Source organism: Cavia porcellus, unplaced genomic scaffold, assembly GCF_034190915.1.
Source record: "Cavia porcellus strain 051 isolate PalLab524CR breed Dunkin Hartley unplaced genomic scaffold, mCavPor4.1 scaffold_23, whole genome shotgun sequence".
Lineage (NCBI taxonomy): Eukaryota > Metazoa > Chordata > Mammalia > Rodentia > Caviidae > Cavia > Cavia porcellus.
The window spans coordinates 28,793,544-28,818,988 of record NW_026947506.1 but is presented as its reverse complement, the minus strand read 5'-3'; the positions used below and the strand labels follow the sequence as shown (position 1 = coordinate 28,818,988).

Sequence of the window (25,445 nt, the reverse complement as noted above, 5' to 3'; positions counted from 1 at the left end):
GTTTATAAAAATAAATATTTGTATTTAAAGGACATTCTAAAAACATTCTTTTTCCTCCCTCTTTCAGTTCCAGTTTCTTCTCTAGCAATAAATACTAAGTTGGTAAGAGTCTTGTGGAATTTTTCTGTAATCTTATATGGCATTACCATGCAGATTTTTTAAAAATATATGATACCATGATATAAATACTACTTGTAAATGTTTTCTCCTAAATTTAATATATTGTTCATATATCCATGTCAGTGTATTCTTAGCAGTTATAGACAGACCATAATATGTCTTTATCATGTTTATATAGTCTGTGATTAATGAATATGGGTGTTAACAGTAATAACTAATACTTATTTAAGTTTCTTGGACTTTTAGGCCCACATGTAAATGCCTGAGTAATGCACATTTGTGGAATTCAAATTGGTAGGCTAAAAGATATGAGGTTTAAATTTTGGTAGACTACCAAATTGTTCTTCAGAAAAACTGTACCAGTTCACACATTCACCCTGTAGTTTGACCTGTTTTCTTTAGGCTGGTTTTTAAACGCAATTTTCTCTCCAAATACCACATAAGTTATGCCCCTTACGTTTCATATACAGCACTCATTTTGTTTGTATTTGTTTGTACTTTCACACAAGAGAAGTAAGGAAAAAAATTATTTTATATCAGTATGAGCAAATGGATTGTTATTGTTTTGTTAATTTCTAGTTTCACTCCAGAGAATATGGTCTACAGATTCGTTTTGATTGATTGATTGATTTTCTTTATAGCTTAATATCCAATTAGCTTATGTAAGTATCCCATAGCTATTTAAAATACATTAATTATCTGGATGGGAATTTTTGTCTATATATTTGACAATCAAGGATGTTAATTACTCATAGTACTTAATAATTTGTAATCACTTGATCTGTCTGTGTCTGAGAAACCTGTTATTTGTACTGTGAATATTTAACTTGTTTTTCTAAATTTTTGCCTTACATATTTTTATTCTTGCCTTTATCTTATCAAGTGTTCGTGTATTCTTTATCTCACTAAATATCACAGAAATGATAGAATTTATTGGTTACTTAACTCTGTACCAACCACTGTTTTGCTTTCATGTGGATTATCTAGTTTATTTGGCACAGTGCATACTGTTGTACCAAAGTTCTAATGACACAGAAAATTCAGGTATCTTGTGTACTAGAATCAAGCTTATTATAAAGGGTAAGATTCTCTTCTAGCAAGCCGTGCAAATAACAGTTACATTATTCTCTGTACAGTTGTGTGAATCAGAACGCTGGAAGTCATCCTCAGATCTCCTTCTACTGTACTTCCCTTTGCCCCCTCCACCTCACCGCACCTCAGGCCAGCCCTGTATGTGCCTTCATGTTTTTATTGCAGCACTGGTTTAGATCAGAGTCACTTGTTTCCTAGGGCTGGGCTTGAAGACTGATTATCAGCTCTCCTGTGGAGCCTATGTATTTATTTGTATTTTACCCAAATAAATTACATTGATTCAGAATTCTGTTTTCAAAGTTCAAGATGCAGCTTTGTTGTCACCTTTTACTAGAAATCTTCTTTAACTCCCACCTGATTTAGAAGTTGTTTTTTTCTACTGACCTGAAGATGCATAGAACTTGTGGCACCTCTTTTACCTGTTTGCCCACTAGTCTGTTGGAGTTCTGACCTGTTTGCATTTTTAATCCCCGTGACTGATACACAGGGTAATTAATAAGTATTTACTGTACGATAGTTCACGCAAAGCAGTCTCACAGTGCTCCCTGAGGGTATTTGTTACTAAATTTTGTGTATGTATGTACAGTGTATATATGTATTTTTGTTTCATTTTCTTTCATTTTTGGTTTTTGAAACAGAGTCTCACTGTGTAGTTCAGACTGGCCTTGAACTCACTGTGTAGCCCAGGCTGGCCCCAAACTCATAGCAGTCTTCCGGCCTCAACCTCCTGTGTGCTGGTATGACAGGTGTGTACCACCATGCCTGGCTTCATACAAATTTAGGGTAACAGTCCTTTATCAGATAATATTTTCTCCCAGTCTGTGTCTTTTTATTCTCCTTGAAGTGTCTTTCACTAAGGAGAAGTTTTCTATTTTTAATGAATCCTAGCTTACCAGTAATTTCTTGCATGGATTATGCATTTGGTGCTGAATCTACAGTCAGTGCTATACCCTGTGTCTTGTAGTTTTTCTCTTAGAAAACAACTGCTAGGAGTTTCATACTTTTGCATTTTGCATTTAGAACTACAATCCAATTTGGGTTTTTATGGAGGATATGAGGTCTGTGTCTACATTCACTTTTTGCTATGTATATATTTAGTTGTTCTAGCGCCATTTGTTGAAAAGACTATTTTTGCTGTATTGTGTTACTATCTTTGCTCCTTTAGGAAAGATCATTTGACTTTATTTATGGGACTTTATTTAGGGGCTCTCTGTTCTGTTCCACTGATCTATCTGTCTAACTATTTTGCATGTTTATAATTGAATACATTATTTTGAACAGCTGTTATCTGTTAGACCAATTAAGAATAGGAAAATAAGTTTTTATTTTAATTCCACTTGTTCTACCTTTAGTGCTCTTCCTTTCTTTATGTAGATTTAGGTTTCTGACTTACTTTCCTTCTCTCCAAATGACTTTTAACATTTTTTCCAAAATCTAACCCTCAGTTTTTGTCTTGAGAAAGTATTTTTCCTTCATGTTTGAACTGTAATCTCACAGAATACAAAATTTTAGGTTAGTAGGTGTCTTACTATCTTTGTTGAGACACTAACCAATACCTGCAGATGAAATAAGGGAAAGTTCATTTTGGCGGACAGTTTGTAAAGGTTTCAGTCCATAGTCTGCTGGCTCCAAAGCAGGACAGCATGGCAGAGGGGCATGGCGGAGCAAGAATGTTTATTTCATGGTAGACAGGAAGTAACTAGGAAGGGAAATAGACTGTTCTAGATCACAACCATAATCACCCACCTCTTCAGCGAGGCCCCATCTCCTAACCACAAGCCAGCTGTGGTGTCTTTAGTCCAATCACCTGTCAGAGTCCTTCCTGTGATCACGTGATGCTTTAGGGCAGAGGTGACAAAACTGTGGCACACATTCCACAGTGGGCTGTTTATTGTTGAAAGCTTGCGAAGGTTCACCATCACTGCTTTAAGGTCAGCATCTGGATATAAACCACAACATAATATGTTCATGCAACGTAATATAGCATAACATAATATAAACCGTGAGGCTTTTTTCTCTTTTGACTGTGTTAAATATTTTACTCCTCCTTTTACTTTAGGTTTCTAAGAAGTCAAATATTCTGTAATAAGTTGTCCCCTCACAGATTACTTTCTTATTTTTGATTTTCTGTTATTTAAAAATGATACCGTTGTTCCTTATTCTATCAGGGATCAGGTGTCTCTGAGTTTCTGATTTTGTGGTTGGAATCTCAATAATTTTTGGAAATTTTTAAGATTTCCATTATTTATACCATTAGAGTTATCTTGGCCCTTAAATAATGCTCATTTGTTTTTATTTTTTTCTTTGCTTTTCAATTTTTTCTTTGCTTTTCAATTTTCTCTTTGCTTTTCAATTTTGGAGGTTTCTATTGCAGTATCCTCTAAGTTCAAAGTTGTGTTTTTTAAATCCATTGTATCCAATCTACTAGTAAGTCCATCAATGTAGTCTTCATTTCTGTTAATAATATTTTTGATCTTTGGCATTTCCTCATGGTCTTTTTTTTTAAACAGGAAATTGTTTCTATTAGTACGTGTTTGTGATATATATTGAATGCATGTTTTGTGGTACATAACTATACTGCATCTTAATCCCTTTTATTTCCCCTTCTCCTTGTTGCCTTGCCCTTTGCCTTTGTCCTTAGAATGCCTCTCCATCTCTGAAATTCTTAGGATTTTCATCTCTGTTTACAGTACCCATCTGAACAGGCAGTGAAACATATAGTCAGATTTTATTTGGGAGAGGTAAGAAACACAGTAATGAACATTTTGATTCTGTAACTTGTTTTTAGAAATGGTGGTGGTATAAAAGTGTATCTTAGAATTGAGGAAATGGGGCAGTTCTAGAAATCTGTTATGATGAACCGTTTACTTTTCCCCAAATCAGTTCAGAAATAAACATAAATAACTTAAAAAAAGGACAAGATAAATGTGGAGATGGGAACTAGAAAAACATCAGTTACAGATGATCAGTACTAAATTTGATTCTGAAATGTTCCTTTTTGGGACCAAATGATAACCTTGTATTATTTGAAATGTTTACTTCAGTATATCACCCAGTTAAGATATAGCATGGTTCATATTGTAAATGTGTCTAAAAAATATGAAATACAGAGATTAAGTTGCTAAAATAGTAAACTTAATTATTTCCTTTTAAATTGCAGACTTTCCACTCTTAACCTTTTTGTTAAACTTCTATAATTATTGATAAAGTTTCATGAAATTATAGTGTAGTTTGATTTTTAAGCAACATAGCTTTCTTGTTCATGATTTAGAGCTTGCCACATGTGAACTGAAGCTTTGGTCTGTGATTTCAGTATGTGTAGTTCAGGAAACCTATGGGACCTTGTTTATGTATCTTGTGATGTGTCAGGAATTGCTCATAGCTTGAATTTAGAGAACTTACATGATACTGTCAAGAATTTAAAAGCTAAGGAAAAAATCCAGTGGAAGAAAATTAATTTTAAGTGAAATTATAGTTAGGTAGTTACTGTTTTTTAAAGAAAAAAAAATATATATGTCCTCCAAATTTATCCATATTTTAATTGTTCAAAGGGTCTCCATACTGCTTTTAATAATGACTGCCCTAATATTTCCACTAATGTATAAGGGTTCACATTTTTCTGTGTTCTGGCCAACACTTTTTTTTTTTTTGTACTGGGGATCAAACTCATGACCTTATGCTTGCCCAGCAGGTGCTTACGCCCCTAGAGCTCCCCTGGTCAATGCTTGTTATTTTTTATCTTTTTAATAGACATTCTGACAAATGTGAGGTAATAGAAATTTTTGGTTTTAATGAGCACTTCCTTATGGTTGATTAGGGAGCTTGGGCATTTTTCGTATACTTGTTAACCATTTATGTGTATGCTTTTAAGAAGTATCAGGCCAGGCATATAGCTCAGCAGCACAAGTGCCTATTTGGTAAGTTCAAGATTCTGAGTTCAATTTCTGGCACCCAGAAAAAAAAAGTCTTACTATTTCCAGGTATGTGGCTTTTTTTTTTTTTTTTTTTTTTTTTTTCCAATAGTATATTGCTATGTAATAGGCTGGCCTCGACCTCACTATAAATAGCACAGACTGGCTTTGAAATTGCAGTAGTCCTCCTGCCTCAGCCTCCTGAGACCTTGGATTAGAAGAATGTGCCTATCTTTGATTTGGTTTATTTGCGTTTTTTTGGCTTTTGAGTTGTTTGAGTCCTTCATATATTTTGGATATTAACCTTTATCAGATGCATAATTTGCAAATTTAGTATAACCCCATTACCTTTGTCTTCGTTGGCTGTGTTTTTTGGAGTCATATTTTTAAAAAAACATGGTAGAACTCAAGTCATGGAACTTTTTCACTGTGTCTTCTGCTAGTAGTTTTACATTTTCAGGTCTTTAAATTTTTAATTCATTTTGAATTTTTGTATACAATGTGAGATGGATCTAATTTCATAATTTTGCACGTGTCTGTTCTGTTTTCCTTATACCATTTATTAAAGGAACTGTCCTTTCCTCGTTGTGTGTTCTTGACATCTTTGGTGAAAGTGAATTGGTCATATAAGTCAGGTAGTGTAATCCCTGGTACTGTATTCATTTTAAGATGGCTTTTGCTACTTTTGGTCTTTTGTGGTTCTATATGAACTTAAAATGTCTGTGAAAAGTGTCATTGGGATTTTGATGGAAATTGAGTTAGGTCTGTAAATCCTTTTGGGTAATTGGGCCCATATTATCAATATTAATTTTTTTTCAGTCCATGAACACGGACTGTCTTTATGCTTTTTTGTGTTACTTTATGTTTCTTTCATAATTGCTATAGTTTTCATTTCTTATGCCTTCCTGGGTGAATTTATTCCCATGTGTTTTAATTTTTATTTAGATCACTATTCTGAAGATCCCCTTTTCTCTTTATTCGTCTTTTGGGTGGTTTATTGTTAGTGTAAGGATTCATCAAAATATGCAGTGAATGTTTTTTAAAGTTTTTGATAACTATATAAATAGGAATAATATCCCTACTTTTATTTCTGATTGTCATAATTTGATTCATTTTATTCTCAACCTGATCGTTTGATTTTTTTGGTCTTTTCTGAAAGCTTTTTTCTTTTTTTGGTACCAGGAATCGAATTTACAATCTTGTGCTTGCCAGGCAGGTGCTATACTGCTGAGCTATATAACCTTGGTTAAAAACATTGGTTTGTTAAAGTTTTTCTGTTGTTTTTTAGCCAGTACACACTCACACTCACACTTCTTTTTGCTGGCATTGTGTTTAATTTTCCCTTTTTCTAGTTCCTTAAGATTGTAAAGGTAGATGATTATTTTTGTGTAAGCATTTACAACTGTAAACTTACTGTCTTAGTACTGCTTTGTTACATTCTGTAATTTTTGGTCTGATATGTTTTCAATTTTATTTGTATCAGGATAATATTTTAATTTCTTTAACTTGGTTATTTGAGTATGTTGATCAATTTCCACATTCTTGTAAATTTTCCTGTCTTTTTGATTATAAGAAAACGTAGTTTGAATTTTGCCTTTTTAGATTTATTAAGACTTGTTTTAGTCATTCTTGAAAAATGTTTTGTGGGTACTTGAGGACAATGTGTGTTCACTGTTGGGTTCAGTGTTTTGTTTAGTTCTTTTAGGGACAATGAACTTACAATACTGTTTGAACCTTTCTTTTCCTTAGCTTCTGTCTGGTTGTTCTATTACTGAAATTGGAGTCCAAATAATTTCCAACTGTTACTGTAGAACCAGTTTCCTTTGTTCTATTATTGTTTATGCCATACATTTTGAAGTTCTGGTGTTTATAGGTAGGTTTGTAATTACTGTATCATTTGGTGAATAAATCCCCCGCCTTTTTTTTTTAACTTTCAGCTTTTTTTAAAAATTTTATTTGAGGAAAAAAAAAAAAAACAGAAAAAGGGTACAAGTTATATAGAATTTGAGAAAGAATAAACAGTAGGAAATCACTAGTTAATAGATTACATATTGTTATCTTAGAAATAGTTGTTCAAGTTACAAAATTAAAGCATATAAAGTGGACATTCAAACAGCGAGACTGCAAACAATTTTGTTCAATGATCCAACAATACTCAGTAATATGGTTATCTATCTTATACACTTAAATATACATGTAGTTATATCCTTTAGAGCACTTTCTTTTCCTTTCTTTTGTACAATGACAAGTACACATTTTGGGTTTTATTACTCCCACAGTTCTTATTACTTTTTTTTGAAGAGAGTAAAACCAAATGTGACATAACAGAACAGAGTCAGTCAAATCAAAAGGATGAACATAATAGATAATGTAAAAACAAAATACAAGGTTCAACAATAGTTACTGTACTGCCTCTTGTTATCTTAAAAAGAATTGCCTATATCATCAGTTATAATAAAATTGAGCAAAACAGTAAAAAATAAAACCAAAACATTGGAGACATTACAGGACTTTCAAAGAAGATAATAGTCAACCAGAATGGGCATCATAATGAATCTTATTGTCTTCACAGTTGTTGCCTATACTTTCGAACTTGGTACTATCAAGCAAAGCAGAATAGGGGAAAATCAGTCAAAACAAGATGGTGAAGTAAATAATTAAAAAAAGGAGATTGAGATAAAAGAAGGCATAACAACAAAACAGCGCAGGTCAAAGCATAACCATTTAAGCAAAATAGTGTTTCACCACAAGATATCCTGACATAAAAGTAGTTACCATAGTGTCTCTTTCCTTGAAATCTTTGAGTATAACTTCATATACTGTAGCATGAAACATACCAAGACAATGTAAATCCATTCAAGAGAATGACAGTATTACAGGGTATTTAGAGCCAACTATGAGAAAACGAACAATGGTTTCTGCATAATCTCCTTGTCTATAAAAGTTTTTGCTTATATTATCACATATAATAAAATCCAATAAGATACAACCTTTTAAGACCGATGGAGACAGAAGAATAAAAGCTTGATGGGACTTCAAAACAAGATGATACTAAATCAGCACTAGCTATTATAATGTCTTGTTTTCTCCAAAATTAGCTGTTCCTACCATCCAATCTTCCCTGCCTCATTTCTGTTGAGATCTTTTTCTGTCGTTTGGTGTCAGTTTGTCTTCTTCATTTCGCTTTCTGCTCTGTTCATTGTGGCCTCTCTGCCACTGTTTCTAGAATCTTGGTATTTTCCTTTTTTTAGAATATCCTGCAGTATTCTCTGTAGAGTTGAATTGGTGGTTGCAAATTCCCCTAGTTCCTCTTTATCCTGGAAGCACCTATTAATCTTGGCTGGAGGTTATTATCTCTTTTTTTTTTTTTTTTTTCTTTTTCCTTTTTATTGGTACCAGGAATCGAACTCAGGACTGCCTGCTTGCAAGGCAGGCGCTTATGCCGCTGAGCTAAACCCCCAGCCCCTGGAGGTTATTATCTTTTAAAGCTTGAATTATTCCCCCCACACTCTTTGTGGTTTGATAGTTTGTGCCGAGAAGTCTGCTGTAATTCTGATGGGTGTTCCCTTATAAGTGATCTGTTTCTTGTCTCTGACGGCTTTTGATATTCTGTTCTTACACTGGATTTCTGGAATTTTGATTATTATATGCCTGGGTGTAACTCTGTTTGGGTTGTAGGTGGCTGGGGTCCTGTATGCCTCATACACCTGAGTATCTTTACCTTTTGCTAAATTAGGGAAATTCTCTTGGATTATTTCTGTGAATAGCTTTTGTAGTCCATTTGTTTGTGTCCCTACTTTTATGTTCTTAATTCTTAAGTTTATAGATCCTCTTATCATCTTCTAGCCTTTGTATTATTGCTATTTGGGTTTTTTTGTTGTTGTTGTTATTTTTAAGAAGTTTTTCATTTCATGTTCCCACATTACAAATCTGCCCTCCAGTTCAGATAATCTATCCTTAGTTTCTTTCAAGCTGTTATGCCAGCTTTCGATAGAGTTTTTAGTTTCCTGGTAACCTCTTTGAACCTGCTTCATGTATTCTATGTTTTCTCTATTTTCTCCATCAAACAATTCTCCCCCTTTTTTCTATTCTTCCATTCCACCATCTGTTTTTTCTTGGGCGGTGCTTAGCATTTCTCTAACTATTCTACTTATATCTTGCTGTATTTCGTTAAATACTTCTCTTTTGAACTCGTCTACGAGGCTCTGGAGATAATCGCTTTATGTCTATTGGTGCTGTGTCTGATACTGCATGTTTTCTGTCTTCATTCTCTTTTGCATTTACCTTTCCTGGATCAGTGTTCTCAGGATTGGGGAGTGAGGACCCTTTCTTGTTGCTTCCTCTTCCCATACTTTTTGTTCCTTCCATACAAGCAAATATAGGAGGCCCAGTTTTTTTTTTTCTTTGTCTGTTACAGTTTGTTTGAATTGTGCAGGCTAGGTGTTCCCGCCTACTGCAGTGTACTAGGGAGACACAGACCGGGGCAGCCTTTGCTGGGCCCGCCCCTCCAGGTCAACCTACCGAAGGCTTCATTGCTAGGTGCACCTCCAGGCGCTGGGACCTGGTTTGGGCTAGCCTACTGGGTCTCGGTCAGCAGCGTCACCCAGGCCAGGCACTCCCCACCAATCCCGCTTGAGAGGGGAATATGCAACTAAAGTTACTACAGCATCCTGTTCTGGCAAGTCTGCCCGATCCCAGTACGTCCTTTGCTGAAGCCTCCTAATCTATGGAAGGGTCCCCGTTCTGCTCACTCCCTGCAGGTCGATGCAGGGCTTCCTGCCAGTCCTGGTCTCAGAGGACATACAAGCAAATATAGGAGGCCCAGTTTTTTTGGCACGTCTCCCACTCTCAGAGTTTTTGCACGACTTTCTCCCTGCTGTGCCGATTTGGATGCAGTAGCGGCAGCAGGAAATTCAAATCGTGGCTTCCAGTGGGATTGCGTTTCCAGTTGGTTTCTCTTAGCTTAGTTCGTTCCTGGGTCGGGAGGGTATATCTCCCCTTGCTTAGGACTGACTTCTCGCACTGTCCCATTCCTGGATTCTAAGCGAGGTATCTAAGAGAGACTCCATAGCTGCTGCTATCTGTCCACCATGTTCTCCCAGAAATCTTTCAGCTTTTAAAAAATTAATTTTATTGATATGCTTTTGGTGTACAAAGTGATCACATTCATCATAAGAAGTTTGTACCTTTATGTAATGTATCTTCATTCGTTTTCCCCATTTTTTTCCCTTCTCTCTAACCCTTCTTCCCTACCTCATTTGCAAAAGATTTGTTTCTCTCTTTTTTCCCTTTTCCCTTCCTTCCATTCCCCCACTCCCTCCTTGTTCTGCTTCCCATTTGAACATTTTCTTCCTGTTTCCTAATAGCTGTCAATCCCTTTATTAATATGTAAAGTTCTTATTTGATTCCTAACAGTTTTTTTCTAAACATCTGTCTTATCTGATACTATCAGGGCCGTCCTACCCCTATCTCTTTGCTTATAATTTACATGGAGTATCTTTTTTCCAGCCTCTCTGCTTTCTACTTATTTTTTTGTCTTTAGCTCCAAAGTGAGTCTTTTAAGGATAGGATGTAGTTATAGTTGAATCATGCTTTTTTTTTTTTTTTTTTGTAACAGGGATGAATCATGCTTTTTAAGCCACTGATAGTAATGAAGAACTAACTTTTGCCAGTTTTAAATTTGCTTTCTGGATATCTTGTAGTTGTGTGATCCCTCCTTTTCCCCATGACAGACCTGGGACAGTCCTCTGTTATTGGCTGGGCTTTCTCTGAGTCAGTGTAAGGTGAAAGCTTAAGGTCTTAGTCTTAGAGCTTTTCTGAACATTCATTTTGTCTGCACCATGTGTGTCTTTGTTTTGCTAGTATGTGTGGTTGCATTTAAATGTTATAATTTGTCAGAGTTTCAACCCTTTTTTCTTGGGACCTTATTGTCTGTTTAACTTTCTACCTGTGGCCCCCAGGCGTGGACTTTAAGTTTCTGTGTAGTTTTCATACTTGGTCCCCACTGCATCTCCTATTAGACAAGACAGCACTAACCTTTCTTGCAGACCCACGAGAGGTTTAAATGTAGTTGAGGGAAGGAATTGGTAACTAGGCTGCTGCTCTCTTGAGGCCCAGGTGAAGCATAGAAGGCATGGTCTTACCGCCTTTGAGAGCTAATATAAAAAGTTAGCTAGGCATGTAACTATCAGTAGGTTAAATATACATATTACTATAAATGAATTAGTAACAGCAAGTACTTTAGCAGGACATGTTGGACACCTGTAGTCCCAGCACTTAGTGGGCTGAAGCAGGAGGATTGCTTAGAATTCAAGGCCAGCCTGCACTATGTAGTAAGACCCTGTCTCAGAAAACAAAAACAAAATAAATTGTTTAACCTATGCTATATTAGTTATTGTGACTTCATTTTGCTTTAACCTTGTATTATTTACATCTTGATACTATTTATTCTTTAGTGACAGTGAACAGTAGTATAGTGATGCTGTGTATAGACTAGACATGGAAGGTGCTTCTTCTGGTGCCTCCTGTGTGAAAGAGAGGTGAATCTGGTTCATAGAAAGGTGTCCTTTTCCTTAAGATGGTTAGTTCATAGGAGAGTAACTGAGAGAGAGAGAGAGAGAGAGAGAGAGAGAGAGAGAGAGAGAGAGAGTGTGTAATTTTAAGTTTTATACTAGAGTGCAAGTTAGCTAATTTCCTATGTAATTACATTTCTTACGTTTTATAGCAGTGTTATTTCTTGCTTTAGTCATCCATTACATTCATTATTGTCTGTAATGATGACTTAAGATTTTTTATTTCACTGAAACAGTAATAATAATTCTTCAGTTAAGATTTTCTCATAATGACTAACTTTGATGTCTAGGAATCCATCACTATTCAAAGTATAAATGATAGTATTAGATTCTTTTAAAGAACACATGGCAAAAGTAAATAAGTTGTAAAATAATTGTACGTGTGAATCTAGTTTAATAAGAAACTGATAGAAGCATACTTACGTTGGTAGGGAGTCTTTGCACTGTATAGTCTAATGTTGTTAGATTAAGGAGTTGAGTGAATCAAATTTGGTTATTGCGTTCATTTGGTGAAGTGGCTGTGTTTGACAGATTTTTTTCCTTGTTTTTTCTTCCTCTTAGGTGAATCTGGATTGGGAAAGTCAACATTAATCAACTCATTATTCCTCACAGATTTGTATTCTCCAGAGTATCCAGGTCCTTCCCATAGAATAAAAAAGACTGTACAGGTATGTATGTTAATTCTGTGAATTTGATGCTAAATTTGAATGGTGCTAACTCATACTCATACAAATAGGGCTATTTGCTTGAGTAGATGTAAGATACAAATTTGACCCTGGCCCCTGTGTTAGGTGATAAATATGACTATTCAAGTATTAAAAATAAAGGCCTTAACCCTCTGTTCCTATTTTAGTAGGTCTGAGGTGGAGCTGAGTTTCTGCATTTTGCAGGTGATGTTGGTGAATCATACTTTGTATAGCAGAAGGCTGAACTCCAAATCTGTACTTCTCAGGATAAAAGCCTGTGAAGTGGCTACTAAAAATTTAAAATTATTTATATGGCTGACATTGTATTTTTGTTAGGTAGCACAGTTCTAGCCTATTGAATGAAACAATTGTTGGTGACTGAAGCAGGAATATACAGCATATGAGAGAGAGGAGAAGGGACCAGCTCTCCATAGAGCTGGATTTAAGGACTAGGAGTGATTGTCATCCTGGTGCACAAGATGGGAAGGAATGCCTGTATATGCTGGGCTGGCACTCACAGAGGGCAAGCTATAAGGGCCCTGAGAAGTAGTTTCATAAATTAAGTATTTTGTTTATTTCTTTTTAAGTATTTGTAATTGTGGTAGGGATTTTTGGTTTTGATTTTTTTTCAGTAACTTTGAATTTAAATTTTTTTGGACTTGCTCTTTAAAATTACTTATACAAGTGTTCTCTAAAAACTTGAATGGCTTGATTTATAATCCGTATTAGAAATTTTAATCCTAAGTAAGAAAGATAAACTTTTAACTTTCTTAGTTTAGGTATTTAAATTCAACAGGAAAATTGGTATGTAAAATTGTAAATGGATTGGCATTATAGAATCCTAAGTTCAGAAATACTTGGTGTAAAAGATCTGTTAGCTACCCTTGCTTTGTTTTCAAAGTAAGGTGATAGGAATTTAATAATGGTTGTTATATAGCATATTGTTATGTTCAAAATAGTTACTCAGGTTTAGATACTATTATTGGTGATTTCTGGTGACGAAATTTTCTGAGTTCTCTATTTTTTTTACTTGCAGAAAAATGTCAGACCTCTATTAATTTTAAAACGTAACACTCAGTTATCTGTTTTACTTGTGAGCTGTCATCATCTTCCAGGTGCCATCCTATGCACTGCAGATGTGTTAGCTTATTTAAATCTTACAACTTTATGTGGCAGGTAATAGTGTTACCCTCATTTTACAAGTGAAGAAAGGAAAGCTGTGACAGAGATGGGATTCAAATCCAGGCAGGCTGGTGCAGTCTGTATTCTTTTAAATTATGTATGTACTTACTGTAGATACTTGTTGAATGTTAACTTGTATAGATAGCCAGTTCTTAACAAGTAGATTAAATTTGTTTTGCTATTTCATTCCCTTGTAGGGAATTATCTATTTTCTTTTGGTTTATTTTCATTTTCCTTTTAAATTCTCTATTTTTTCCAATGAGGCATTCAAGACAAAGTGAAGTCAAAGGATTTGCTCACTAAAGCTGTTTCTTCTTTATGGATATAGGATACATGAAGGTAGTTAAAAGTACATAAGAAAATGCTACAGATGGCTCTACACCAAGCCCAGTAGTCTAGAGATGAACTGCCTTGGGAAGCTAATACATTCCCTCAGGGAAGGGAATAGTTAGCAGTGTTATATCTGGGCCCAGACATCTCAGACCAGTAAAAACATACACTCTTGGGTTTCAGAAGGCAAACATCTACAATTTTATTGACTTGCAAACGCTTTTTGGAACCTGTCCACCTGTAAGAACACACATGTGCACGTACACACACATAGAAAAATCCTCTCCTGTGATGTGGCAAATAGAAAGTACAGTTTAAAGAAAGACCACAATCTCTCAGTCTCCCTCCCTGAGCATTTACCTAGTTAGAAAACACTTTTGTCTTAAAAGAGAAATGTGTTCACTTTCAGTCTTGAAAGGTAGCAAGTGTTCATACTAAACAAAGAGATGATTCTCAGATTCCTATAAATCAGTGGTTCTGATCTGAATGAAGTTTTCTGTCTTAATTCAGAAGGGCTTTCCAGTTAATTCCTAAACTGTATCTTAGACCTAAAGATGCTGCCCTGTGTAGTTTGAGGCACGAGCTGTTGCTGGTTACCTAAGTGGTTCTCCAATTTAAACTGTATCATAGACACTTGCAAGGCCTGTTAACAGGGTGCTGAGTCCTTCCCCAGAATTTACAATACTTTAGGTTTGAGGTAAGACCCAAATAATTTGCATCTGTAGTAATTTGCATCCCAGATTGTGCTACTGTTGAACTAGGTAGTATACTTTGAAACTCTGGGTACTCCTCAGCCCCCCACAGTGTGCTGCCTGCTGTGTTTTCTTCCTGTCTCTTTGGGGAAGTGTTTTTCCTTAGTACTTTGAGAATATTTCCAATTGTATAAAACAGTGCCACACTACTTCTGTTTTCTCCAACACAGGGAAGTCAAAGGAAAAAGATCAGAGATACAAACTCCACTTTATCTTCTAGTCTCCAATACAGATCCCTAGATTGACAAGAATTCTGAGAAAAATACCACAATGTAGCAAATTGTATTTAACAAATTATTGTATTTGAAAATTGGGGGTCTCCGAGAGAACAAAACCACACCAGCAAGCAAACCCAGACAGATCCCACCCAACCCAACGCCCCCTCATCCTTGCTGTAAGTGACAGGCTTATCTGGAGAAACATAGGCTATGATGATAGCTGTGGAGTTGGAATGCAGTTGGATCCTTGTAGTGCTTTGGTGTTTCACTAACATTGCAGGTCTATGGCCAGTGGTCCAATCTTAGGTTCAGAGGATAGTGGTACAGAGTGCCTTCTGAGGGTTGCAGCCATTGTTAATTCCCTGTGGTCTTGTTTTGGAGGTCCTGTATCATTGCCATTGTTTTGTTGTGTTGGGTTTTCTCTTTTGTTTTGTTTTTATTATGTCAAATCCAATGGAAGGAGCAGCTATTTCAAAGATAGTAAAATATAGTATGCTAGCAATTTTGGATTTACTGTAGGCTTGTTTTGAAGTCCCTTATTGCATTTGTTTTGTTGTTTCTATTCTGTTCTGTTTGTTTTTACTACATCTGAAGTTATTGCAGTTATTTTGAAGACATCAAAAGGCATTATGGTAACTATTGTTGATTTTATAATGTTTTGAAGTCCTGTGTCTTTTACACTGGTTTGTTTTGATAGGTTTTATTCTGTTTTGTCCTCTTTTAAAAAAAATGAAAATTATATTTTACTATCTTTTCTTAGGAAAAACTTTTTTTTTAAATTTAAGATTAGATCCATATCAGTTTTATGTATTAGGATGTATTTTGTGAAATGACAATGTTTGGTTTTTCAGTGTTCTTAGTTGACAGTTTTATGTTGCTCCACATAAGAAATTTCTTGGTCTGTGGTTTACTGTAAATCAGTATTTTAGATTAAATGGGTACAAAATTTTTGGAGGTAAGTAAAATTGAAAGCAGTGGATCCTGTACCGACTCTTAGAATAACATGCCTTATAAGCGCCTTGAAACATTTTTGTAGAACCAGTTGGAAAACTTCCCTGTAAATACTGGCCCAGTTTTAATTTTTATGAACCACTGACATAACAGACATTTAAATGCTTTTTATTCCAAGTTTTAGGTCTACCAGATGATAGGCACAACATTCTTAAGGGTCCCAAGTGAAAAATACAGATAAACAATTGTGACTTAGCAAGCAAAGTGCCACTGTTCAGTGCCACAGAAATGACCATGAGACCACCAATTTCAGTGAAATGATGGGAATAGACAGTGAGAGCCTGGGGGCCAGATATGAGCAGCAGGTGCAGCATAGAAGCTGGTGGTAGCTTTGGAGAGGAGAGGAGAATACTTGGAAGTGAATGGAAAGGACTGAAGGAGGGCATGGTTATTCCAAAAGGAGACCTGAGAATGTTTGTATCCTCCGGGCCTGGTTTCTTGGAGACAAGAAATTGAGTATAGAGAGGAAGTGGTTTAAACAGTTGCCAGGATGATTCAAAAATAGAAAGGCAGCAGATCCCTGTCATCCATTGAGAAATGAGCCTTAGCCAGAAAAAAGATCTATGCGATTAAATAGGGAAGTTCAATGGTGCCTTAGTTACTTTTCTCTCATCGTTGAGACAAAAATATCTGATGCCCAAAGTGAACCAAGAGAAGGTTTATTTCTGACAGTTTGGAGGTTTCAGTCCATACTCAGCTGGTTCCAAGGAAGGATGGCATGATGGGGCAGTGGTTCATGGCCACTGCAAACAGCAGTTGGGAACAGAGCCAAAGAGAAAAGACACACCTTCTTCCTGCCCTTATGTTGTTGTATGTTGGCTCTGCCTTGGGCGGGTGCAGCATCACCAATCCTAGTGCTAGACAACAAACCAATCACAATGCTAGATTCAGCCGTGTCCATGATTGCATGAGGTTTGTGAGGGGCATCTGAATACAAACCATAACAAGTGATGATCCAAACAAATTGAGACTCTTATCTCTAAGTGAAGGCAAGGCGAGATTGTTGGGCATAGTGGCAGATGTAGTAGAATGGGGGCTTCAGAAGATCCACATGGGGAAATGAGAGAGACATGAGGCTAAGGAACATGTGAAAGGAGCTTAGATGATGGAGAAACTTCTACTGAGGTTGAAGGCCATGAGCTTTTTGGTGGGAACAGAAGGATGGGTAGACCTTTTTTTTTTTTTGTACCAGGGATTGAACTCATGACCTCCTCGTGCTTGCTAGGCAGGAGCTGTGCCACTGAGCTTATATCCCCAGCCCAATATGGGTAGATGTTTCTGGGTTAGTCTCAAATGGCATATGGGCTGGAAAGGGGAAGAAATGAAAGGTTGGCCATAGATTTGCTACTGGAAAGTGAAAAGAGCAAGGAATTTGAGGTTTTGCTATAAGGAGGTTGGGAAGTGGTGGGAGTGGAACAAGAGTAGAAGGCAAAGCAAGAAACTTCAGATCAGCTTTCTTCTCAGTAAACTAAAATGATTCTAGTGTGGCTGAAAATGAAGTTGAAGTCAGGCATTATTCTTGTGTTGGTCTTTTCTGTTTCATTTTTATTAGTTTAAAGTTGAACATGCTTAGCACTCATGGTTATGAAATTGTACAATGAACATTGGAGGTTTGACTGTTTTACCTAGATTTTGGGGATCTAGGAAGCCAGAAAAGGCCCAATAAATTAGTTATATATAAACAATATAATGAATTTAGTTTTATTTACTTTTCAGGAAGAAATGGTTGAAAAATGACCCAGCTTTCATTCCTTTGGTATTAAATTATGCGTTTAATCTTAGAGAACTGCAAGTGAAATATGTTAGTGTGACCTGCTTAGGAAAGTGCATGGGAAAATGGCCATTTGGAATAGATTTGTTAAGAAAAGTTTGAAATTCCTGGACTTGAACTAATTTGTTTTCCATGGATCCCATGAGAATACTTGAGAAAGCAGATGATGGGGATGCATTGGATCTTTGAATGGCACTAGTTTACAGTTATGTTTTCTGGATCTCTTCCATATGGTACTGACTTCTTTGCATTTGACCATTTATGGGTAACACAGAATTTCATAGACCAGAGAAGAAAAGAAGCCTTATGGTTTATATACAGATTCTTTAAATTTTTCTTATCAAGTCAATAAACGATTAAGTTGTTGAACTATTTTTTTTGTTTTTAGCTGTACTCCTCATCTCTGGCTTTGTTTCAAATAAGAAAACACCTTAAAATTTAAGCTTTAGTAAGGTGTGTGATTAATATATAGTGTGTCATTCATAGTAGAATGGATCTTATAAGGTTTGAAATACAGTTGGAAGAAATACTTTGGACATTTTTGCTGTTGTGACTGTTTCCGTAAATAAATGACCTGTTTTTATGAACGAGGTGGGAATGAACTTGATATATTTTGACATGTTAGATTTGACCAGGTTGTTCTTTGACTAGAGGACCAGAGATAAATAAAATGTTACTTTTCCAAGTGGGATGAAATAATATTTAAATTTTTGTTTTGATAGTTCAGCTGGTAAGTACCACAGTTTATGTATTGGTGTTTAGTTTTTACATTAGTCAGCTTTTCCATTGCTGAGACAAAATACTCAACATATACCACTTACAGGAGAAAAAGTTTATTTTGGCCCATAGTTTCAGAGCTTTCACTCCATGGCAGGCTGGCTCCCAGGCAGAAACATAATGAACAGTGTGGGAGAGGAAAGCTTTTGGTAACCAGGAAGCAGAGAGAGGGAGTATACCTGAGAAGAGCTGTAGTCCTGAGAGGCTGACCCAGGCCCCCCAACTAAGCCCTGCCTCTCCTAGTGGCCCATTCAGTCGAGAGCTTGTTAGTGAGTCAGCCCATTGATGAGGTTAGCGTGATGAGTCTTTGGGAGACATTTCATATTTCAGCTATAACACTTTTTAAATCTATAGAGAAATTAATGCTTATTTAATATTCTATCTGATAGTACACATTTAGTAGATAAGTCACTGGTAGCTTATAAAAAGACCAAAGCAGTTTAAAGAACATTGATCATTCTGCTCTATCAAAAATATTTTTATACATGTGCTAATTTGTTTCGTTTATATTGCTTATTTCTCTAAGTTCATTGTAAAGAAAATGTTGTGGTATTACCTGTTTGTTTCTTTGTAAAATACAATTTTTTGTGTATCTGAATAGCTACTTTGAAGGTGATGATACATACTGTGTTAACTATTGTTCGCTTATTTTGTTATAAATTTTTTTAGTTTTTTAGAAAATAAAAAGTGTATTCCAAAAAAACATTAAAAGCTAGGAAGCCACTGCATAGGCATGCATGTATAAATCTTTGGGAGCTCTTTCCAGTTTTAATAGATTTTGTTCTTGATAATAAACCTCTTTTACCAAAAAGCCGGTGGTGGTTATTTTTTTCTTCTTTTTTTTTTTTTTAATTTTTAAAGAGGGTAAAATTAGAACAAAACAGATCATAAGATAACAATGTAAGACACAGATTTCAAAGCAAGACAACCAGAGATCTTCACTGTCTATCATATTGTCTCTTGTTTTCTTCCACGTAGTTGTCCATATCTTCACATACAATGAATTCATACAAAACAAAATAGTATAGAATTGATCAGAACAGGATGATGAAGGCGTTTTAAGTCTTCAAGACCAGACAATAAGGAGTCAGCAATGGCTGCCATAGTGTCTCTCATTCTCTTCAAAATAGCTGTCCATACTTTCATGTATGTTGAAATTAAACAAAACAAAACAGACTAAAATCACTCTGAACAAAGAATAATAGTATTGCTGGATTTCACATCATGATGCTACGGAATCAGCGCTGGGTACCTCAATGTCTCTTTTTCTTCAAAGTAGCATTATATTCATTTCATCATGCATTATATTATCAGTACTCATACACTTTTTAGAAGTTCTACACATGCATGAGTCTGTACATGTATACCTATCCTTTCTGCATTAGAGGGAAAAACAAAACAAACCAAGACAAAACAAAACAAATTCCTAGAAAAACGCAAAATGAAAAAGACATATAAACAATAATACCAAAGATCCCAGAACACTGACAATATCAAAACAAGGTGGTATGAGCTTAACTAGCGTTGTTATTTTACATAATGATCTTCAAGAGTTCCTCAGATCACTATACAATAATATGCACAATTGTTCCAATCCTATGAATGTTAACTGTTTTGTTCCAAGAACTTAGAGTGTTTGTAGCACAATCATCTTAGCTATTCTAAGTGTGTTTATATAATTTTAGACATTTTTTCCCTTTTCCTCACTTCCCTGAGATATTATTTTTCCCCCTTTAAGCAGATTCTTATTCTTTCACTATATTTATTGATTTTTTTTTTTTGTATCTTTTCTACCCTTACCATTTCTTACACTAGGGAGACTGTGTGGTGTTTACACATGAGTTTGATTTATTTCACTTACAAGTACAGTCTCAAGTTGCATCCGTTTACTTATAAGTATCTCATTGTGGTCATTCTTTACAGCAGAGTAGTACTCAATTGTATAAAAATACCACCTCTTTTTTATTCATTCCTTAGTTGATAGGCATTTAGGTTGTTTCCAAGATCTGGCTATTACAAATAGTGCTGCTATAAACATGGGTGCACATATATCACTATGATGTGATGTTTTCAGTTCTTCTGGGAATATGCCCAGAAGTGAGATAGATAGCTGAGTCAAATGGGACTTCCAAACGCTGGCGGTGCAAATTAAGTAAAACTGAAAATTCAGCTCCTCGATTGTACTGGTCAGCATTTGATGGAGTAAGAAACCACTGGCCAGGTAGCTGCCATATTGGGCTGTGCAGATACAGAGCTGCTCCATCATCTAGAAAGTGCTGCTGAGCAGCATTGTTGCAGACTTCTTGCTTTGCAGCCTTGGTCTAAGCTTCTGAGTTGATGCATCTGCAGACATTGTGAAAACACCAAAGGGTACTAGAAAGACACTGTCCTGTATTTCAAACTTTTGTACCTTGAGATGAGTCACTTTCCCTTTCCAAAGTCTACTAGTCAACATAAATGGCTTGCATTGCTTTTCATTGTATTTGCCCCTGAGGCTGGTAGTCTATTTTGTGCCATTTTATGGCATTTAACACTCAAGTTTGAGTATAGTTTTTATTTCTTAAGTTAGCCTGTCAACATACATGGTGCCTGTAGCCTGTCAGACTCTGGATAACTATAGAATTTATTCCCTTGTTCCACTTAAATCAAGCGTTTGCTTTATTCCAAGTTCCTAAAGGCTGATAGTTTGCCATTAGCCATAGCCAGTGCTCAAGATGAGTGATGTCTACTTTCTGATACAGAGCTTGAGATTACAGAAAATCTTCAGTTGTACCAGGAATTATTGTTAGTGTTTAAGACTTTCTCAAACAAAATTTTTTAAAAAAAGAATATATACTTTCTCGTCCTGGACCTCTGCTCATTGCATTTTCCAGAATGTGGAGTATCACATTTGAGACCTTAGCCATTACATAAATATAATCAGCCATGCTGAGAAAAATTGGGGAATGGTAAAAAGTTAACTTGCGTAATTAGTTTGAACAAAACTACATGGAGATAGTCCAGGAAGACATTTACTATAAGTGGTAGATTTGATGTACAAGTCTAATTAATCATATCTGAACTCTATAAATTACAGAATCATTCAGAAAGATTTATTTGTATTGCTAGATATACATTTGGGTAATACAAGTATTACAAGCTTTTGAAAGCTATTACCATTTAATCAGTTCCAGTTTCCTTCCTTATACCAATTATGAGCCATAAACAAAGTGAATTTACAGAGAGGTCAGCATACTGTTTGTGTGTACTTTTCTTTTAAGTAACTAGAACTCGTGTCCTTAGCCATAGATGCTATAGAATTTGTTCCACATTTAATTTGTTCCAGATAGGTTTTGATAAACTTGAGTATCTCTCTGTCATACTCCTTGTTGGGAAACCACTGGTGTAATGAGTATTAACATCTGCACCAATGACTCTTACAGGTGGAACAATCCAAAGTTTTAGTCAAAGAAGGTGGAGTTCAGTTGCTGCTCACAATAGTTGATACCCCAGGATTTGGAGATGCAGTGGATAATAGTAATTGGTAAGAAGTGTTTATCCTTATGGCTTTTCAGGGCATTTGGGGTACTGGGGAGGTTAGGTATTTTCTGCTTAACATTTTAAAACTTCTTGCCTAGCACAGCTCTTTGAACTTGTCCATGTGCCATCTTTGCCACTTAACTTGGAAATGTTGTAGTATCACTTCTTTTTTTATACAGTGGAGTTAATACCTATTATAAACTTTTAAGATAAATTCTAGAACAGTAAAGTTAGATATAATCTCATAATTTTAATACTTTGCTTTCTGCAGTTTTATCTATTTGTATAAATTATGTCACATCCTAATATACCTAATTTTTAAGTCTTCAGTTTTTTCATAATTTATAAGCATATTATATACCCATGAAATTCTAGTCTGAAGCAATATTGTTAGTATTTTATATACAAATGTTTTGTTTTTGAGTTCTACATTGCTTTTGAGGTAATTTTCTCTCAATTTTAAAACAACTAAAATATTCATGTCATGGGGCTGGGGATTTAGCTCAGCGGCATAAGCGCCTGCCTTCCAAGCAGGCAGTCGTGAGTTCGACCCCTGGTACTGATAAAAACAAAAAAGACAAAAAAAAAATTTTTTTTAAAAATTTCATGTGAGCTTTTTGAGGTTATCTCTTCATTTGAAATTTGAAACAACATTAAGTGTTTTCACATTGTAAAGTATCTTGGCATTGGTAAAGTTATTGCTGCAAATAATATATCAATAATCAGCTGTGTTTTGACAGTAAACAATTCATTTTCTTTGATTTTGAAAGTTTCCAAATAATGAAGATTTATGTAGTATAATTTTTACCTGTTTTGAATCAGTGGAAGAATAATTGGAGATGTCTTCCATTTAGGTAGATTGGCATTTACCTAATAAAAATATTGATTGTTACCCTTTAATTGTGATTAGTTTATTGATTTATAGAATTGTGACTTAATCATCTCATTTGTCTGCATTCTATAGCTGGCAGCCTGTGATCGACTACATTGATAGTAAATTTGAGGATTACCTAAATGCAGAATCGCGAGTGAACAGACGCCAGATGCCTGATAACAGGGTGCAGTGTTGTTTATACTTCATTGCTCCTTCAGGACATGGGTCAGTAGTACCTTGATGCTTCTGGTGCTTTGTTGCTGCTGCTGCTGCTGTTTGTGCATCTTTAGAATCTTGATGACTATAGAGTCATAACTAGTCCAATTGTAAAATACCAAATTCTATGTGGAAATGAGTTGGAATGACCCTTTTAAAAATCCTATGCAAGTTAACAATGATTTTGCTCCTTAGTTCCTCATGCTTGAGGATCTCACCTGTTTCATGATAGGAAAACATCTTTCTAGCATGACTTGAGGTCTCAACCTGACTACTTTCGTGTTGGTTTAACTCTACTTTGTCATTCATTGAACTACCGGATAAGGAGGAACAGCAGTAACTGTGGGGTTAAACATACTTTTAGGGATTTCCAGTGTGTTAGTAGTGATGTGGTTGAGAAGATAATCAGAGCTTAAATGCCAGTGTTCTCTCACACCATTTCTTTCTTCATCAAGTATATTGACTCTTGTTTCCCTGAGTGTTCAACATCACACCATTTAATTTCATGTCATAGTGCCATCCTCTTAAGTAGCTAGATGTAAGCTAGTCTGACAGTTACTTTTGTTAGTAGGTACCCTGTACTCCCTTTGTTGTTACTGCCTGTACCCATTTTCATTTTGACTAGGTACATGTCATTATTAGTTAGAGATGTTTCTCATTATTACTCTTGAATCCTTCTTAGAAGAAATGGCTGTCATAACTCAGTCACCTCGTGTCTCTCCACCAAAAGGAATGGAGTGTGGTCTAGTGTCAGACCAAATAGCATTGTCATCTAACATCCAAATGATAGTGATTAAAACTGGTTCCCTCATAAGCCTAGCTTTTTTTTTTTTCCCCCTTTTTTCTTTTTTGGCTTCTGTCTCCAATTTTTGCCTAGATGGCGAGATGGTCTGGTGCCCGGTATCACTCACTTTATTGGTGCACCATAAAGGGAGTCATTTATATAGTTAACCATTTTTGCAGTGTCAGATTGGAGTGGTGAAAAATGTTTCACCTGTGTCTAATATTCTGTAGTATTCTGAGAAATTTATATATTTATATCACTTGTCTACGTAAAAAGCTCAAAAAACTAATCTCAAAAATATGATACATTGTATGGTCTTTTATGAGTACTTAGATAGCTGCTTCTTGAATTTTAAATCTTTTAATTATTCTATTTTAACTTGTTGATAGTTTTTCCTGGGAGTCATCTGTGAAATCTTCAATCTATAGTTACGTCAATAGAAATTAGTTAGTTTATATCTTTTGGACTCTCTCCAAGTTTTAGTAATTCTCATGAAATCACATTCCTCCTGTCCCCCTGGGGAAAATTTATTTCTTAAAATTGCATGGGAAATAAAAGGATTTTTTGTTGTTTTTAAGAAAAAAATTTTTTCTGTGATTCAAATGATGTGTAGTAGCTTTGAGCCACTTCTTGTTTGTCACAAGGGATGGGCGTTCCCTTGTATAAAAATGTGCATTTGAATAGTTTCTCAGCTTAACTATTTTTAGGAATGGAACAAAGTTTTACCATTGGTATGTGATGCTATAGATTAAGAAAGAATATGACACTGAATTTTATATAGAACTCCCACTTTTATATAACTCTTCAGTTCTCGTACAGACTGAGACTCCATGCAGTCCTGTAAATGACTTTTATCTTGTTTGGGGATTCCTTTTTACCTGTTTTGAATCAGTGGAAGAATAATTGGAGATGTCTTCCATTTAGGTAGATTGGCATTTACCTAATAAAAATATTGATTGTTACCCTTTAATTGTGATTAGTTCATTGATTTATAGAATTGTGACTTAATCAGTGCCCATCAGTGTACTTTCAGTTCCTTCTGCCTCATGCCACGTGCTGTCACTGGGTGCAGGGTGTTTTCACTTGTTTCTGTGGTACCAAAGATGGAACCTAGGGCCTTGACACTGAGCTGCATCCCAGCATCTCCTCCACTGTGCCCCTCCACCCACAGTGGCTTGTAGAGCTGGAACTTTGATCCTCCTTCTCCACATCCTCCCACAGTGCTTAGATAACAGATGTGTGTTAATGTACCCAGTTTAAAATCCTATTTGATAGTTTGATATTGATTGCCACTTGGAAAAAAAATCAGTCATTCAATGAGTTTAAGGCTATTTTTTCCCTTAGAAATAAATATTTGTCATTTATTTTGCAGTAATTTTTCCTTGAATGTGAATTTATCTTTTAAAAATTTTAAAAAGCAATATCTGTTTTTGAAAAACAAGATTTAAACATTGAGTTTGTTGAAAACATGAAACTAAAGGAACTGAAGAAAAATTTTCAACCAGTATCTATAATCAGCATGTGAATTAAATGCTTTCTGCTGTTAACATTATATAAACTTTGGAATGTTTTACTATTTTAAAAAGGCATATATCAAGACTTTACTAGGTTTTTATCCCCACACCCCACC

At 35.5% G+C, this 25,445-nt stretch overlaps 1 protein-coding gene across 3 annotated transcripts in view; it reads left to right on the top strand.

The window, feature by feature from the left end:
* Positions 1–25,445, top strand: part of Septin7 (septin 7) — a 63,636-nt gene that overhangs the window by 16,048 nt on the left and 22,143 nt on the right. For all 3 annotated transcript variants that reach the window (XM_013152658.3, XM_063233968.1, XM_063233967.1), the window contains exons 3-5: positions 12,257–12,363; positions 21,845–21,945; positions 22,906–23,040. In XM_013152658.3, coding sequence (XP_013008112.1) covers positions 12,257–12,363; positions 21,845–21,945; positions 22,906–23,040 — 343 coding nt within the window. The remainder of the gene's footprint in view (positions 1–12,256; positions 12,364–21,844; positions 21,946–22,905; positions 23,041–25,445) is intronic.